Source organism: Oratosquilla oratoria, chromosome 41, assembly GCF_046742065.1.
Source record: "Oratosquilla oratoria isolate Oo_2021 chromosome 41, ASM4674206v1, whole genome shotgun sequence".
NCBI lineage: Eukaryota > Metazoa > Arthropoda > Malacostraca > Stomatopoda > Squillidae > Oratosquilla > Oratosquilla oratoria.
Genome location: NC_134817.1, coordinates 2,180,085 through 2,200,406, shown reverse-complemented (window position 1 = coordinate 2,200,406; position 20,322 = coordinate 2,180,085). Strand labels below are relative to the sequence as shown.

The 20,322-nt window shown below is 39.3% G+C and overlaps 1 protein-coding gene across 1 annotated transcript in view; it reads right to left on the bottom strand.

Moving 5' to 3' along the window:
• ScsbetaG (Succinyl-coenzyme A synthetase beta subunit, GDP-forming) overlaps window positions 1-20,322 on the bottom strand; it is a 39,924-nt gene that overhangs the window by 2,456 nt on the left and 17,146 nt on the right. The window contains exons 3-9 of the mRNA XM_076177782.1: window positions 17,480-17,579; window positions 16,985-17,137; window positions 13,755-13,935; window positions 11,423-11,568; window positions 7,780-7,892; window positions 6,843-6,977; window positions 4,639-4,767 (exon numbers count right to left, since the gene is read on the bottom strand). Of these exons, the coding sequence (XP_076033897.1) occupies window positions 4,639-4,767; window positions 6,843-6,977; window positions 7,780-7,892; window positions 11,423-11,568; window positions 13,755-13,935; window positions 16,985-17,137; window positions 17,480-17,579 (957 nt within the window). The remainder of the gene's footprint in view (window positions 1-4,638; window positions 4,768-6,842; window positions 6,978-7,779; window positions 7,893-11,422; window positions 11,569-13,754; window positions 13,936-16,984; window positions 17,138-17,479; window positions 17,580-20,322) is intronic.

The window sequence follows — 20,322 nt, the reverse complement described above, 5'->3', positions numbered from 1 at the left end:
TTTCAGAATCCAGTTTGCTATATCATCTGGTCCATGCGATTTTCTGACATCAAGATTACTCAAGTGTGTCAATATTTCATTCTTTGTTACTTCTATTTCTTCCATAGGGGGGACTTTCTCTTTCCATTCAATCTCTTCAGGTTGTATGTTCTCCCTTGTAAACACTGATTTAAAATGTTTGTTCATAATTTCCGCCATTTCCATTTCCTCAGTGTATTCAACTCCCTCTTGTCTTAATTTCTCCAAGTCTTGTTTGTTTTTCAGTTTATTGTTTACATATCTGTAGAATAGTTTTGGTTGATCTTTACACTTTTCTATGACATCTTTTTCATATTTTCTCTTTTCCTTTCTGCACGTTTGTACATATTCATTTCTATAACCGGTATATATTTTCCCTTTTTCAGGTCTGTATTTTTTCCATCTGGTCCAGGCTTTGTCTCTTTTGTCTTTTAACTCCCTACAACTTTTGTTGTACCAGCATTTTACATATTCTTTTTCTTGTTTTTGTCTTGGGACATACTTTTCCACTCCTTTTTTGTAAATTTTTGTCAAAATATTCCATTTCTCTTCCACTGTTGTTTCTTCTTTGTATATTTCTTCCCAGTTTTCTTGTTGAAAGAATTCTCTTATTTTATCAAAGTTTGTTTTTTCATACATCATTCTTCCTTTTCTATATTGCTCATTTCTTTTCATATATTTTTCTTCATTAAGTTCCAGTTCAATCAATATGTGGTCACTTTTACTTATTGGTGTTTTATATTCAATCTTGTCCACTATTTTAGGTTCAGATGTAATTATTAAGTCTAGTCTCGATGGTTCTTCTTCATTTCTATACCTGGTGTTCTCCTGTATCCATTGTGTCATTGTATGGTCAGTAATCATCTCAAGTAGAGCGTTTCCCCATGAGCCGTCTCCACCCTTTACTGTCATTTCTTCCCAGCAGATTTCTTTGCAATTAAAGTCGCCCATTATAACTATTCTTCCTCCATCTTCCATTATTTTATTTAATGTTATCTTTGTGTCCTCTAACATACTTTTATGTTCACTCTCCTCCCATGAGGCTGTTTTCGGAGGCACATAATTTATCACAAATTTTCTGCTCTTCTTATCTCTGTCTTCCACTTCTATCATAATCATCTCTACTGTATTCTTTCCATATATGACACCCTTCACGTTTATATCCTTCTTAGTCAGGAACATAACTCCACCCCCTTGCTTTTTCTCTCTGTTTTTAATCCAATAATTATATGCATCATGTCCTACACTGTTGGGTGGTAGTGGGCCTTTTAATTTTGTTTCTACAATTCCCATTATGTCCGGTTCTTTTTCTTTCAAATAATCATTCAGCTCATTCAATCCTGTTATTAATCCATCTATATTTGTGTAAGACACTCTTAGTTTTCTGTCACTTCCATTGTGTTCTCTGTTTCCCTTTTGTTTTTCTCTTGTATGTCGAACTGCCTTAGTTTCATATTCACTACTCTCCAATAGAATCTCTTTCTCTGACTCCGTTCTGCTCTCGTTTTTTTTCTTAGCTTCAAGTCTTTTCTGCTTTTCTTCCTCTCTTTCCTCTTTATTCATTTCCCTTTTTATCCATACCTTTTTATATTGTTCACTTGTTGCTAGTTTCCCTGTTTTGGATAAGATATTCTCTGCCGTCGTTTGTGACCTGAATTTAATCTTAATTGGTCTGGTCTTATCGTACTATACTTTCCGAGCCTGAATTTTCCCTCAATTTCCTTCATAATTTCTGGTTCATCTTCCTGAATTAATTTTAGTAAACTGCTTACTTTTTCATTTTCCTCATTGGTTCTTGAGGTTCTATCTGGGTTATGTTTCTCTTCCATTCCTAATATAATTATACATTTCTTTTTGTCAGCCAAGTCTCTTACTATATTCTCCTTCTGTCTCATCACTTTAATAACTGAGTCTTCAGTTTGTTCTCTCATTTCCTGTTTAATTATATCAGTAAATGCAACTTTACTGTTTTCTTTTATCGACTTCCATCCCTCTCTGTTTTCTTTACTATTCCTCTTCAATTCCTCATTCTCCACCTTTACTTCTTTTAACTGTCTTTTCAGGTTTTCTATTTCATCAGTTAAGTTTTTGTTCGCCTTCTCTAGTTCTTCCAATTTTTCAACCCTCCGTATAATATTGTTAACATGACCGAACCTACGCTCCAAGTCCTCGATCATCTTATCGACCTTCCCTTCTAGTCTTGTCAGTCGGGGGGGGGTTTGTGTCCCCCCCACCCTCTTTAAATCCCTGGAAAATATTCTCATCACTTTCTACTGTATTGCTCTTATCTATACTTCTAATCTTTACATTTTTATTAGACATTTCATCGTCGTCGGGGGGCCGTTTGTTTACCTTTCGCCTGTCTACCTGGGCCAAGTCTACTCCTTCCTCATTTCCTTCCATTTCCCTCAGTAATCCCTCCCCTTCTCCTCTTTCCCTACTTTCCTACTACCCCACGAGCAATTTCCCCCCCACCCTGTAAATACAATAGGCACTTCTCTTTGCGTTGGGATCCACAAAACTTCAATTTTCTTCAGAACGTCTTCTAAGCCGTTGAAGTGTGTGTGTGTGTGTGTGAAGGGGTTATTATGCCTACAACACTATGGGGTAGAGACTTGGAATTTAAGAGGCAGGAAGGAAAAATCTAAATGTCTTGAGATGAAATGCCAGAGAAATATTGTAGGAGTTACAAGGTTTGATAGAGTGAGAAATGAGGTGAGCAGGGGTGGAAAAGGAGCTGGCAGATAGGGCTGATGAAAGATTATTGGAATGTAAAGAAAGATTAGCAAAAGTGTGGAAAGCAAAGGTGGATGGAGCAAATCTGAGGGGACAAATGAGGATTAGATGGATGGATGGGGTGAAAGGGGCATCAAGTAAGAGTGGAGGATAGTTGTTTGTGGATATTTTGATGTACCCAAAGGGATTTCTCCTGGTCTCCATTTTCCACATGAGGGGATGGGGAGGGGGGTTTGCTGTGAAAGTGGCCCTGCTGGGTATGTGCTGCATTTTATTGCACATTGCTTCTGACCCAAGCAGTGAGTACGAGAGGAGCTAAGATACAAGAGAAACACTTGAATATTAATATTTCTCTTGGTAATATACAAAGGTAGTTCCAAAAGTAGTGCCTCCTATTCTGTTATTCTGCATCAAGGGATCCAATGGGATTGTTTATGAAATTGTTATGATGACTGAATCTTTGCACTCATGACCTTAAATTTTCATCTCTGTTGTAGATATTGATGGTGTGACAGTCTCATAAAGTAACCTATCATAGATGTGTGTCAGAAGCAGAGATGCATTATTTAATTCCAACATGCAGAAGTGGAACCAATAGACATTCACTGGCACTTGGTAAAAGTTTATGGAGCCAAGGCAGTTGATGTCAGCATGGTTAGATGGGTTTGTTGAGAGGTGACTGATGTGAGTGACAAACTATGCTCCAGACTCTTGATCATCGCTGGTGAAAGTGCAATGAGAAGGGGGGGCGATTACATGGAGATATTCAAATCTAGAGCACAAATGTGAACTCATTTTAATGGTGCCACTCCCATCTTTGTAGCTCTTCAACTTTTTGAGTTAAGAGTAAATTGATAGGAGACATTACTTTTGGAACTACCCTAGTAGATATATATCTGGTCTCCTTTAGTAATTTGTTAACTGTTGGTATCAATCGCTTTATAGGCTTTATCTAAACTTTTTATTTCTTATGCTCTTTTTTTTTTCCTCCCTTCAACTTCTGAAGGGAAGGAAAAAATAATCATAATCAGGTAATACTGAATTGCCAGACACTGGTCCTGCTGGGCTCCTAGCCTGCAATTGACCAGTGTCAGACCCTGACTCAGTCAATGAGGCTCTTTGCTGTCTACTCGGAAGACGAATATTGGATGTGAATACTTGTGATGTATCATACATCAACTAAGCTACTTCTGTGAGTATGTTAAAAATCTTCATGCATCTATACACACTATTGGAATGATCCAACTGCACCCATGAAATATTTCTCAGTTTTGCTTTCTTGCTATCTTGAAATTCTACCTTTATATATTATCATACTTCTGCACACACACACACACAAACTGAGACCATCCAGCAACCCTCACTTAGGTTGTGGACATACCATGGGGTTGGGAACCACAGTGGTAGGAGTAGGGAAGCTGTTACCAGGTCTTCATATGTTAGAAAGTACAAGAAATATGGGTCAAGTTATTAGAGATCTTGGGTTCAGTCCAAATCCAAAGCCAGGTCCACACTTGTTGCATTTCCATGTATCGTATCATCTTTGCATACCACCTAGTGATACGATACGGTGCAACAGGGTATTGTACCCACTTGTTGTGTATCTGTATACAGCAGGCGGATACACAACAAGTGGGTACAATACCCTGTTGCACTGATCGTATCACTAGGTGGTATGCAAAGATGATACGATACATGGAAATGCCACAAGTGTGGACCCAGCTTAAGAGATGAAGTGCCAGCCTCTCAGGGCTACACCTCCTAGAGATGAGGGGATTGAAATTGGGCAACTTTGCTGTCTATCTTTCAAGACCACCACATGTAGGTAATCATCACTGGTCCTAGAATACACATTCTACACAATGAATCAAAAGCATCATTTACCTTCAAGCCGGACCACAAGAGGAACGTTTAGATTAAGGTTCCGTGAAGCATTGACTATTCCATTAGCTATAGTTGCACAGTCAACTATTCCACCAAATACATTAACCAAAAGAGCTTTTACATTCTTGTCTGGAAAATAATCAAAATATATTAATAGTGACAAAGAAAAAATATGCAAAAACTAAATATAAATATTGAAAATCTATTCCACATTCTACATACATATACCAAGGCTTTTTCCCTCTTACAAGGGAGGTAGCCAAAAAGGAAAAGGCATAAAATCATTCCAACCTATTCCATCCCTGAATACACTCCACACCCCTCCACCCTCCATCTTATCTTTGCACCTCCTGGATGACAGGTCATCCCTGCACCTTATCCACTGCCCTGGATCAGAAGCAGTGTCGTAAGACACAGCACATCCACAGCAAGGCCACTTCACTAAATTGGCGACCCCCCCTCTCCGTCCCTCCATGCATAAAAGGAGAAGACGGGGAGAATTCCCTTCGGGCTGCATCAAATTTTGCTCACACATACTACCTCACCCCCCCATTCCACCTCATGCATCACATCATCCATATACAACCATTCTCCATTCATCCCTGTCTTCTGTCCTCTCCTGTCCTTCCTCAACAGACATTCCCCTCTTCCCCAAAGCCCACTTCACCCCATCCATCCACCTCATCCTAGGACGTCCCCTCATGTTCCCTCCCTCCACATCTGCCTTCCATACCTCTTTTACTAGTCTTTCTTCACTCATTCTTTCCAAACCATCCTAATACTCTTTCATCAACCCTATCTCCCAACTCCCTTTCCACCTGTTCTCCTCCTCACCTCTTCATTTCTCACTCTATCTAGCCTAGTAACCCTATCATACTTCTCAGACACCTCATCTCAAACACATTCAAACTCCTTCTCTCTTCCTCTCTTATGTTCCATGTTTCTGCCCCATACAGTGCTGTTGGCACAATCACTCCTTCATACAGTCTCCTCTTAGCATCCATTCCCAAATGTCTATTCCTCATTACACTTTTTAATCCACCAAGGCATTTACTCGCTTCTCTCAATCTACATTCTACCTCCACCTTCACTCCACCTTTTCCTGCCACATTTGCCCCCAAGTATCTAAAACTATCCACTTCCTCCAGTTGCTCTCCCTTAATGCTCACTTCCAGTCTACTGCCACTTTCACCCCTTGTACATCTCATCACCTTACTTTTACCCACATTTATCTTTAGCTTTCTTCTATCACATACTCTCCCAAACTCTGTCACCAACTTCCTCAATCCCTCCTCTGATCCTGCCACAAGCGCAGTGTCGTCCGCAAACAACAGCTGGCTCACCTCCCACTTTTCTCCATTTTCTTTAACCATCTCCAATCCCTGACCCACCACCCTTTGCACAAGCAAAACATATAATTTTGTTTCCATAACTATAATATAAACACAGATATACAGTGAGACAAATGGGTGTAATGCTGGATATTTTTTATGCACTCATCATCCAAGTTATTTGAAAACTACAAGATTTACTGGATTTTAAGAAAAAAAATCAAGACTCCAAGGTTGAAATATATAATCAAGATCTAGTAGAAAACTTTAAGCAGTGGCTGAGAAGTAAACAAGAACAAGCTGGCCATGAGTCACAAGAAGACGCTATGTCACTTGATAAGTGAAACATCACTTGTTTAGCAAGTCAAATTTTTTCTTTTTTAATTCTGCTCATTATGCAAGGTGCTCGTTAAGAGAGGCTTGACTGTATATATAAAACAATGACATAACAATATCAACTCAAAAATGGCTGGCCACAATGTAACCTGGTCAGTTGACTGGGTCACATTACTATAAATCTGCTCATATAGCAAACATAAATACAACTATATAACTATATATATATATACACACACACACACACAGCAATAATGACGAAAACTTTGAAATGAAGTCTACTTAGCCTGCATGATGGTACAAGTGAAACTGGCCAAATATATACCAATGTAAGTAAATCAATATAGAATCATATACGCGAAATATCAATGCATTATATAGTGGAAGAGACATGCATGTGTGTATGTACATATATAGAAATTGGAAGCCATATCAATTAGGGATTGAATTACAAGTAATTAAAGACTAAATATTCACCATAACATATGATTGTATATAATAGAGGCACACATAAAACTCAAAACATAGGGCTCATACCTGAAGTAATGATCCTAAAGGCCTCGTAAACTTGATTCTCTTGGACACCTCCACCAACATCTAAGAAGTTTGCAGGAGACCCACCATGAAGCTGAATAATATCCATTGTTGCCATGGCCAGTCCTGCCCCATTGACTTCATATTTGGAAAGAATGAGGAAATGTATATATATACATGTGCATTTATAAATATATACTTACAAACATGAATACAAAGTATCATGGAGTGACTAGATCATTGAATTGCTGGTGTCAAATGGATAAGAGTGATTATGTGGTTCTTGAATTTGTGCTGGAAGTTGGGAAGACAAATCTATTTATGTATCAATGGCCTCTTCCTTCTTCTCAGGAGGGTAGCCAGCTAAGGCATGTGCCCACTCCCACCTATTCCACTCTTAGTTCTTTCCCTTTCCTCTTATCTCCTAATGAATGAGCTGTCTCCTGCCTACTGGCCAGGTCAAAAGCAATGCAGCAAGACAACACATCCACAGCAGGGCCAGCTGCTTCATTTACATGGCATGAGAAACACAGTGACAATTCTTTTCTCCCCACCGCAGGGAAATCCAGAAGAGGTAACCATAGAAGTGGTAAAGAACAGGTTCAAGGGTTCAGCATAAAGGAAGGCCAGCCACAGTACAAAAGGATTACCATTGTTTTAAGAGTAGAAGTTTTTAAACTAATACAGACAAATGTCATTTCCACATAGTCAAAACTCCAGAACGGGGGTATGGTATATGATTGAATATACTGACCCACAAGTAATGTATTGCAATGGATACATACAAGATAATATATGCAATTTAACACAAACAACAGACCAATATTTCCTCTCAAGATATATGAAGACCATGGAACTTGCTGGCTGCTATGGAGTCACAAGTTTACAGTTGGAGAAAATCAATGCAACATTAGACTGATTAATGAAGACATGTATTTACCTAAGCATCCAATGTTGCCATCCATTCCAATATAATTAAGGTTGAAAGATGCAGCATCTACTTCTCTTGGATCACTTTCAGTAGCATCCTCCATGTCAAAAACTTCTTTTTGTCTGCAAAAGGACAAAAATTAAATAACCCACTCTCAATGTTTGGCACCTAATCTTGCCATGGGAAATAGTAGCCAGGGCATGTTTTGCATGTATTTTTGCCATGGTATGCCATACCATGCAGTAGCCCCACCACATTTGGCAGATTGTCTTGCCTTGGCAGTTTACTACAGAATGACTACTTTTTCCAATAGATGGCACTTGATACTTTCACAGGATTGGCTGATAATTATGACAATTATTAAATAATTATATCATTCATTATAACAATTGATGACCTGATTCACCAGCATGTTTGGCATGTCTTTTTGTCATAGCAGTTTACTACAGAATGACAGTTTGATTTTTTTTTCAATAAATTTTTCAATTGTTTTCACCGATTTTGTGAAAATAAAGCATTTCTAATGTAAATATGTATACATGGTGTTGGGTATATTACCTTTTGTTATTAAAAAAAAATCTATATACCAAGAGTTTTTTTCCCTTCCAAGAGAGGTAGCCAAGTCAAAGGCATTTAAACACTCACCTTTACGCCCCCTCCTCCCTCTCGTCTTAACTCCTCATGGATGATGGTCATCCATGTATCCCACCCACTGCCCTAGGTCAAAAGCAATGCAGCAAGACACAGTACATTTCCAGCAAGGCCTCTTCACTTAATCAGTGACACCCCCATCCCCTCATACAGAAAAAGGGAAGACACGGAGAAATCCCTTTGAGCCATGTCAAAATATCATTCCCACATAAGCACACCTCACCCTATCTCTCCCTTCCTTGCTTAACAGTATCATCTATACACAGCCATTCCCCACTCACCCCTATCTCCTGCCTTATCCCTTCCTTCTTCAACAGACATTCCCCTCTTCCTCAATGCCCCTTTCACCCTATCCATCCAGTTCATCCTCGGTCATCCCCTCAAGCTCATTCCCTCCACCTCTGCCTTGTACATTCAGTTCTTTCTTAGTCTTCAGCTTCACATCCGAAGGAAGGCGGTTGTCCGTCGTGGCTGCCTCCACACACACTCGTATTCGCATAAGACTACATTCTAGAGGAGTTAATGGGGCTTAATCATACCTCTTATACTAATCTTTTTTCACTTGTTCTTTTCACATGTCCAAACCATCCCTATATGCTTTCATCAGCCCTATCTGTCATCTCTTTTTCCACTCCTGCCCTCCTCACCTCGTTTCTCACTCTATTCAACCTTGTAACCCCTACCATACTTCTCAGACATTTCATCTTGTTTAAAATTTTCCTCTCTTAAATTCTATATCTCTGCCCAAACAAAGCCAATGGCACAATCACCCCTTCATACAATCTCCTCTTTGGATCCATTCCCAGATGCCAATTTCTCATAACATTTTCTAATCCCCCCAAGGTATTTACTTGCTTCTCTTAATCTACAACTTATCTCTATCTCCACTCCTTTCTTTCCTACCATATGCAACCCCAAATACCTAAAGCCATCCACTTCCTCCAGACTCTCTCCTTTAAGGCTTACTTCCAACTCACTGCCATCCTCTCCATTAAAACATCTCATCATATTCCTCTTACCCAATTTTACCCTCATCTTTCCTCTACTGCATACTTTCCCAAACTCCATCACCGACTCCCTTAATCCCACCTCTGACTCTGCCACAAATGCAGCAGACCAGCAGCACTCGAGTGTGTCCAGTCCCCTCCCTCATACCCACATCTGCTTAAGAGGAAATATGCACTTGAAAGTGTAGAAGGGACATCTAGACAGACTTTATTAGAAGAGGAACATGTAATAATAATACATACATATACCAAAGGCTCTTTCCTCCTTACAAGGGAGGGGATGGGGGGTGAAGGAATATGTGTGAAAAATATTTTGACGCAGCCCAATGGGATTTCTCCCCAACTTCTCTTTTTCTACATGAGGGTATGGAGGGGGGGGGGGACACCAATTAAATGAAGCAGCATAGCTGTGGATGTGGTGTGTCTTGCTGCATTGGGTGATGCAGGGATGACCCATCATCCAGGAGCCAAGAAAAAAGGGCAGGAGAGATGGATGGGAGTAGAGTATGTGGGGATGAAATGGTTGGGAGTGGATTTATGCCTTTAATTATGGCTACCTCCCTTGTAAGGGGGAAAAAGCCCTCAATATATGTTTTTTTTTTTTTTTTTTTTTTTTTTTAACTTCTCTTCTACTACCTTCTTCACTTCATCGTCCCACCACTAACTACCCTTCCTTCTAATGCCATTCCTACCTCTATTCTATCCTTTACCACCTCCCATATTTCTCTCAGTTTTTCCTAGTACCCATGCTGAAGCAATTGACTTTAATACAGTTTGAAATTTTAAAATTTATTTTCACTCAACCTCATAAAAGGTCTTCTGTTGGCATGCTATATTATTTAAAGTCACATCCACAGCGGCCTTGCTGTGGATGTGCTGTGTCTTGCGACACTGCTTCTGACCCAGGGCAGTGGACAGCATGCAAGGATGACCCATCATCCAGGTGCCAAAATAGGAGGGAGGGAGGAGGGTGGAGGGGAGTGGAATGAATGGGAGTGGTTTCTATGCCTTTTTCTTTTTGGCTACCCCCCGTGTAAGGGGGAAAAAGCCTTTGGTATATGTATGTATGTATGTCTAAGGTGATGCTGCCATTCTTTTTTGACTTTGCCACGGTTCTAGTTTGCTTGCAACTTTTTATACGTTTTAGCAGCTGTTTTGTAGTTGCTGTGCTAGGCTATGATGTAAATAATTTTAGTGATAGTATAGCTCCTTGTGGGAAGACTTGTACAATTTTTGGGGTCTTGATATGAGGTTGTCATCAATGACTTTGCACTCTTCCAGCAAGGACGTTTGTCAGCCATTTATTGTCATGGTGGATGTCTTTAGTGAATATATTCTTTGGCATATAGTGTCTAGGGACTGTGTAAAGGGTTTTGTTTATGTCTACTGCCACCATTACTGTTGTATCTGGAACCCTCCAGCACTTGTGTAATATTAGTCAGCAGTGTGCTGATAGAGTGGTCTTCTATGAATGCATGCTGATTTGGGAAGATGGGTTGTAATTCTTTCCAAGATCAATCTTTCCATCAGTTTTAACAAGATGGAGAAGAGGGAAATTGGTCTATAACACTGTTTCCCAACCTTGGGGTTGCCAAGTGTTTTTCCTGGGGTCATGAAGACATTTTGTATGCTTTCTTTCTTTCTTTTCTTTTTTTTTTTTTTTTTTGCAAAATTATATGAATTCAATACAATAACCATATATATTAACACATACAAATATATTAGTGTGGTTGCAGTCATATCATGAGGATTATATTGGGGTCGCCTGAAAAAAGGTTGGGAAACACTAGTATACAGGATACTAGGTCTACTAGTGATTTGTTTGGTTTTAGGATGGGAACTACTGTATAGGCACCCTCTTCCCGATGAATGAATTTTTTTCTAAATACATTAACATACATTTTCAATAAATCCCAACAAATGAATATTATACATGAAGTGTCTTCACAGCATAAAACATGGAAAACATAACTGGAATGTGATTTAAAAGTTACCTGAACTTTGCGTTGTCATCAAATTGAATCTTGGCATCTACTGCTACCACTTGGCCCTGAAGAGTTTCTATAAGGGGATTGATCTCTATTTGCGTTGCATCAACATTAAGAAACATCTTCCAAATGTTCTGAATTTCTTTGGCACACTGAAAGCAAGAGAAACAAGTAAAACATCAGTAATACAAAACAAAAACTTCCACACAATTTATCTACATAACTTCACAATGTCATAGATTCCATGATCTCAAAGATTTTTATTTCTTATAAAAACAAAAATTTACTTAATTCACATTTCCACAGATGTTCCTCAACTAGTTATAACAATTAGAACTTTTTCACTTAGAATATACACATTAGACCACTTCTATTACATTACCAAATATTCCCCAATTCTATGCCTTCATTATCTATCTTCAACCAATCCAGTGCCTTGGTTCTCTCTCGCAGAAGACCTGTGGCCCCATGGCCATGACCACTGGTTCTGCCTATATTTCACTTGATGGTACGATTATATGTTCCTATTATGAGTGAGTGAAGGACAATGTAGTATTAACAAGTGCTCTTTTTTTCTGGCAGAGGGTGCAGTGTCCCAGAACAATTATCTATTGCGACCTGTACAACAAAGTCCCACAAGGAGCAATACTATCAATGACACTGTTTACCTTGTTCATAAGTGACCTCCCCACATCAAATTCAGGTCATAGCATCAAAGCTCTCACCTATGCAGATGAATTATTAATCATAGCCAAGCACAGCAACTACAAAATGGTAGTCAAAAACACACAAATAAACCTCAACAAAAAGGTCCTGTGGAGACAAAACAAAATGGCAGGTTCCTCACCAACATCATCAGTAACTCTACTCACCAGCAATAACCATGAATCAGATACCTAACAGTTGCACATCAATGGCACAAGATTGCCCACAAGGACAGAAGTGTTGGTAATCTACATTCCACAACAATAACAGTCAAACAGCCAATTTCTACCACTGGATATATCTAAAATCTAATCTCACAATTGGTATGCATATATCCTTCAGACCACACATCAAGGGCTTGACAGTGAGAAGAGAAATATATAATGACACACAGTTGCATTTGAACTATTTTTTGTTCTCATGTTTTTTTAAAACCGAATTTAAGTAATCTGGTTATGTTGAATTAAAAAATGATAATGGTTTTGGTCAATCTGCTCAAATTATTGATTTATACTGAAGTTGTTAAATCAATGTTTTCATTCAAAATTATTTTTTTCCTAGGACTTAGTATCAAAGTTACAAGATATGGTTAATAATGGCTAAATGTTATAACCTTGTTTTTATTAACACTGAAAATATGCAGTAATATACAGGGTGTTCAAGATAAACTTGATAATTTTTTTTATCTTCGGTCATTTCAGAACTATTTGAAGGGTTTAATAGCAGTAAAGTGCAATGGAAAGCTGATTCTGTGTACTATTGGTGGGTGCGAGAGCTAGAGAGCATGGATGACTGGAAAGCAACCGAGTATTGGAAGAGAACGACCTGTATCATGATGATTTGCACTGGATTAAAAAATTCAGAAATCTTAGCTGCAGCTCAGTGCTCCTTGAATACCTTGAAGACTATTAGATGTGAGCTAGAGAATTGCGGTGATGTGGAAGCAGTGGTTAGCAGGAAGGATCATAGCAAGTGTTCTGACTCTGTCCACACAATGAAATTCATCAAGAAACTGCAGACCTTGGCGAGAGAGATGGGTGTTGGAGTGGCAACTATGAAGACAGCGCTGAATGAGGATCTTCGCTACTCCTCATACAAGAGGTGCAAGGTCCAACTACTCACTGCCAAGGCCCAAGAAAACCACCTTACAAAAGCCAAGAAACTCCTCAACAAGGTCAGACACCTAGTCGAGCTGGGGATGCTCTGGTTCTTCTCAGACAAGAAGAACTTCTGCCAGGACCAGTTGCACAACATGCAAAACAACAGGTGGCTAGCCTACAGTCCACACAAAGTCCCGCGCTTCATGAAGACCAAATTCCCTCAAACTGTGATGGTCTTTGGGTATGTTTCCAGCGAAGGCCACTTCATGCCACCCCACATCTTTGAAGAGGGACTCACTTCAGATGACTATATGGAGTTGCTGTCCACTGTTGTCAAGTGCTGGGTGGAGAGGGTGGCTGTGGGAAGACCATACATGAGGCAGCAGGACTGTGCTCCATGTCACATATATATTATCCCAAGGTTCCTAAAAGTAGGGGAAGGGGAAAGTTCCAGCCCCTAGCCCAATAGGGTCCTTCCTGATTCAGAACAAGTGTCAGAGCTATTCCTTGTAACATACAATAAACATACTTACATCTCCTTGCTGTGCTCCTTTGAACTGGAGGAAGTCAGCAACTTTATGGGCAATTTCTTGTGTTATGCCTTCATGGATGTCAATGGGCAATGTCATCAGTCTTTCTGGGGTCTTTGCTGCCACTTCTTCAATGTCCATACCACCATCAGGGCTAGCAATCAATACTGGACCATTGTGGTCTCTAGAATTTAAAATTAAGTATTTAATAGCATGTAATTTAGAAGTTTAGAATTAGTAGGTAGCAAAAGGGAACATGGAAAGGGAACTACTGCATATAACATGTGTATGTGTATATTATATTTATATATATATATATATATATATATATATATATATATATATATATATATATATATATATACAGTCGAACCTCGAAAGCCCGGACCCCGAATGCCCGGACCCTCGTATGACCGGTCGAAATGAACAAAGGGCGGACTTTTCAAGCAAAGTTCCCTATTTGTCCGGTAGGTGGCAGCGACGGCCGTACACGTGTACTCAAACCCGGCCCCGTCAAGCCGTCACCAGGGCTGCCGTTTCGTAGAATTTTGTACCAAAACGTAGTAAAATAGCGGCATGTGGCAACTGCACAAGGACATGAAATTTTTTCTACATATCAGCAGGCTGTTCAAAACATTAAAAACCTCAAAATTTTGTTTAAAAATCATAGAACTAGTTATCAAATAATAAATGGTGCGTCAAAATATGACTTTTATTGGTAATTGTGTTACTTATAAAATATTATACCCCAAAAGATACGTTTTTACGGTGTAGAAAACCATTCTACGCTAAAGTTTCAGCTTTCTTTTAGCACCAGGGCTGCCGTTTCATAGAATTTTGTACCAAAACGTAGTAGAATAGCGGCATGTGGCAACTACACAAGGACATGAGGAATTTTTTTCTACATATCAGCGGGCTGTTAAAAACATTCAAAAACTCAAACTTTTGTTTAAAAATCATAGAACTAGTTATCAAATAATAAATGGTACATCAAAATATGACTTTTATTGGTAATTGTGTTACTTATAAAATATTATACCCCAAAATATACGTTTTCACGGTGTAGAAAATAATTATATGCTAAAGTTTCAGCTTTCTTTTAGCGATAATAACATATAAAAAATAATTCTTATATCTTACTGAATATGTTAGGGTATGGGGGCCTTATATTCAAGAATAAAAAAACTAGAACCAACATTTTTTCAAAGTTTGACAGGTATATCTTGCTATGAGTCTGCACACGCCTGAGAAAAATGTATGCCCCGGTATGGCAACACTCCCATTCTACACGGCAGTGTAGAAAACGTGGCAACCCTGGCCGCCACCACTGTCCCGCGTGCATACCTTCCGATATTTACAGTGTACGTAATAAAAAATACAGTACAGTACACTGTATGTACAGTACATTTACATGCCTGTATTACAGTTATTACAGAATTATTAGTATTATAGTATTATTATTACAGTGTTAGAGTATTATTCTTATGTGTTTCTATGCCATATACATTACCTATACGTATACCGCTACGAAAATCTACGGGTGTTAGGGAGACATTTTCGATGACCGGACTTTTGGCATGACCGGACCGCCCTTCCCCCCAATTAGTCCGGGCTTTCGAGGTTCGACTGTATATATATATATATATATATATATTATATATATATATATGTGTATATATATATATAATATATATATATATATATATATATATATATATATATATATATATATATACACATACACCAAAGGCTTTTCCCCCTTACAAGGGAGGCAGCAAAAAAAAGGCATAAAAACCACTCCCACTCATTCCATCCCTAACATACTCCACTCCCCTCTACCCTCTTCCCTTCCTCTTATCTTGGCACCTCCTGGATGATGGGTTATCCCTGCATCTTGTCCACTGCCTTGGGTCAGAAGCAGTGCCGCAAGACACAGCACATCCACAGCAAGGCCGCTTCATTAAATCAGCAGCCCCCCCCTCTCCATCACCTCATGCAGAAAAGGAGAAGACAGGGAGAAATCCCTTCAGGCTGTGTCAATTTATTTCTCAAACATACTCCCTAACCCCCCATCCCCCACCCATTCCCCCTCACGCATCATAACATCATCCATACACAACCATTTTCTATTCATCCCTATCTTCTCTCCTCTCCTTTTCTTCCTCTAAAGCTTTCTCACATATCTGCCTTACTACAAAAATCTGACCCACACAACCCCCACCTGTCCTAAACCCACACTGTTCCTCACCAAGTACTCCCTCTGTTCCTCTCCCAATTCACTCAATCAAAACCCTCCCATATGCCTTCCCATCTACACTAAAACTCCCTTTGAAACTACCACTCACACACCTGTCCCACTTTCCCTTGTAAAGTGAAACTATGCAGACACTCCTCCAGTCCTCCACCTTCTTTTATACAAACAATAAACAACTCCACCAATCAGCCATCACTACATCTTCCCTCCTCAGACACTCCTCATGGCACCCACCCAACCCAGGTGCCCCACCTGCTCTCATCATTTCAAAAACTTCCCTCACCTCATCCTATCTTATTTCTCCTCCATTTTCCTCATTCATCACTCATTTTCTTAGCACCTCCTATTGCAACTACCTTTCCCTCCCTATCCTCCTTCACATTCAGCAACTCCCCAAAATACTCTGCCCATCCTCCCCATACAACTGTCCCCACCACTATAATCTCTCCATCTGCACCTTTTCTTCTTGACTTAATTCACCTCCTCTTCTGCTCTTAATTTTCTTTTAAAACATCTTTTTATTACTTTCAAAATTTTGTCAGTCTTACCCCATTTCACATCTGCTCTCCTTTATCTTATGTTTTACTTCTTTCTTTGTACCTCTCCTACGATTCTCTCTTCCTATTTTACAACCAATCTGTGAATGCTCATTTCTTCTCTTCTACAACCTTCTTTGCTTCATCAACCCACCACTCACTACCCTTCCTTCCATTCCCCTGTCCTCCCTGTTCCCCACACTTTGTGAATCCCTCTTTGAAACATCCCTACTCCTCCACTCCTAGACCCACTCTATCTTTCACTCTCCCCCACTCCTATCTTAGCTTCCTCTTGTACTCCTCCCTTTCTCATTTAAGCAATATAAAATTTCTCATTTGCAATATAAAAACTTAAAAAGGTCCTCATACAATTTTTCTCTATCAAACATTATGACCATACAATATTTACTATTTAATATTAAAAAATAATTTCCTTGCTTTACCTATCCATGAGGATGCAGAAGTAGGTTTCCCTCATGATGTCCACAGACTGTGCTACCATCACTTTACCCACTGGAATACCGTCTTTAGGGGTTTGTTTTGTGATGAGCTTGTGTCCCACCATTTGTTCCACAAAATATGCGACTTCCTCAGGGCTAAGGAAAGAGTATCAATGTCACAATTTTCTTATTTCCTTTAAAGTCTGGTTATTTCCAAAGTTCTGCTTCATAAATAAAACATCCAGTTAGCAAAACATTAAATACTTCTCAATGCAATCTGAAAGTAACTACAATTCAACAAATCTCTTCAATTATTTGTCCTTTACAGTTTTAGTTCTAACCATTGACATTTAATCTTTCAAAAGAGGACCACACTTAAAGAAGAAAAAGTTAAAAAATTGTCCTACTAAACAATACTATTGGACATTCACCAAATCAAATTCTGCAAAATGTTATCAGACTGCAAATTAAATCAAAGAAAATAAATGTCTACTTTACTCTTTCGTAAGGTGAACACCACCCTTGAAGCCACTGTCAAAGTGACCCTTGCCTCTGCCTCCTGCAAGAATCTGTGCCTTGACAACATACTCTTCTGCATCTGTTGGGTTAGATGGACAAACAAGTGATATAAAATGGTAATCCCCTCCCCTTTTTTTATATTTAATTTCTATATTACAAATGCAGACATAAGATAACAGAAGGAAAAAAAATAATGTAGAACTGATCATGATATAAAGTTGAAAACAGTGACATGAAAAATTGAAAATTTGTAGTAATATATGTTACCCCAATAACACAGTCTTGGACAGAGTGATCATTCCAAAATGTTGGAAGGCACAAAGAATGCACTAAATGATTTACTGAAAGGATGAAACATATGTTGAGAAGAAATGACAGTGAAAGGTGGAGAAGACCTAGGTAAGGATTTTTTGGGGGGACCTTTATGGCTTTGGAAAATGCTGCAAAACTTCCCACATTACCTTCCTGTCTACCCTGTCATAAGCCTTTTCCAAAGCCATAAAGGCCCCCCAAAAAAATCCTAACCTTTTCCTAAAGCTTCTCTCATATCTGCCTTGCTGTAAAAATCTGATCCACACAATCCCTACCTTTCCTAAACCCACACTATTACTCATCAATTACTCCCTCTGTTCCTCTCCTAATCTTCATCAAAACCCTCCCATAACCCTTCCCAACTACACTCAATAAACTGATCCCTCAAACTATTACACTTACATTTGTCCCCTTTTCCCTTGTAAAGTGGAACTATACAGGCACTCCTCCAATCTTTTGGCATTCTACCCTCTCTTAGACACATATTAAACAACCTCACCAGCCAGTCCACTATCAATGTGCCTCCCTTCTTCAAACATTAAGCACCCCCCAACTGCTATCACCAATCCCTCCTTATCCTCCTCCATATTCAACAGCTCTCTAAAATACTCCTCCCAATACTCCTCCTCTTCCATCAAGATCTGTCCCTCTGTGCCTTATACCTTTTCTTCTCTACTTGATTCACCCACCCTTCTTCTTTCAACTTCAAGAAAATCTTTTTATTTCTTTCAAAATTTTGTCATCCTCTTCCCCCATTTCACATCTGCCCTCCTTTTAGCCTCCTTTATCATTTGTTTTGCTTTTCTTTTTTCTACATCTCATATTTTTCTCTCATCCTACTTTGTAACCAGTCCCTGAATGCTCACTTCTCTTCTACTACCTTCTTCACTTCATCATCCCACCACTCACTACCTTTCCTTCTATTCCCTCCCATCCTTCTTGTTCCACATATAATTTTTGCACACCTTGTCACTCCCTCCTTAAAACATCCCCATTACTCTTCCACACCTATTTCCACTCTATCCTTCACCACTTTCCTCACTTCTCTCAGCTTCTTGTACTTCTGCTCCTTTTCCTTCTTTCTCCATCTATCTTCCACTTTCAACTTACCTTCCACCAAAAAATTACCTGATATTCCCCCACTCTCTCCCAAAAACATACATGTCCAAAACTCTTCCTACTATTCCCCTGGGTACCACAATGTAATCCACTAAGCCACTATAGCCCTATCTACTACTCTTCCATCCACCACCCTCTCCCATGTGTATTTATGCTTGACTTTTTTTCCTAAACATTGTGTTAGATATAACCAACTCTAGACACATCTCCACCATCAACTCTCCACTGTGATTTTTTCCTGGCACTCCACACTTCACAACCACTCCAACTATTGCTTCATCTCCATTCAGTTTCACCTTCATCCACATTAACCTTGAAGAACCTCCTTCCACTCCTCCACATCCTTACCTATCTCTTCACTTACTAATATAAGCACCCCTTCTCTCCCTTGTCCTGTCTTCATTCCTGACACCCTCCCAATTACACTCCTAAACTTAAACTCACCCCTCCCTTACTTAGTTTGACTCCCTGCCAATATATCCGTCTCCTCACAAACATACTGCCTCTCTCTTCCCTCTCATCTGCATCACACCCACACATTAAAAACCCAAATCTCAGGGTTCTGATTGGAAAACAACTCCCAGATCCCCTTATGCCTTTGTTTTATTAAGAATGTCCCCTTTGGGGCTACAGAGAGTAGGATGCATACTCCTATCCTTCATCCCATTTTAGTCGCCTTTTACAACAAGTGGGAACACTCAGTGACAGTATTCTCTCTCCCCTACCACAGGTTTTGGCAAAAATGGATATGTATATTTAGAGAAGTGGTACAGGACAGTATTAAGAGTGGGGGGACATAATAATGGATAGAAAGTCACAGAATTATAAAGTACCATAATTTCTCTATAAATAAAGAATCCCTCTAACAGACAAAATGTGTCTCTGGTCTGTACGGACACCCCATATAGACCTTAAAGTATTACTGGCATGCTACGGAGCAGATTCTAACCTCACAATAACATGCAACCAATACCCTACACAGGGGTATGCTATAGTAATACGTTGGTAAATGATGTAATGGAATATATGAAAATAAAGATGATAACAGCACATTTATGAACCATCCCAATACTCTTTCATCAACCCTATCTCACAACTTCCTTTCCACCTGTTCTCCTACTCACCTCCTCGTTTCTCACTCTATCCAGCCTAGTAATCCCTATCATATTTTTTAGGCACCTCATTTCACATTCAAACTCCTCCTCCTCCATCTCTTATATTCCATGTTTCTGCTCTATACAGTGCTGTTGGTACAATCACTCCTTCATAAAACCTCCTCTTTGCATCCATTCCTTAATGTTCCCAAAGGCATTTAGTTGCTCCTCTCAATCTAAAATATACCTCCACATCCACTCCTCCCTTTCCCACCACATTCGCATCCAAGTATCTAA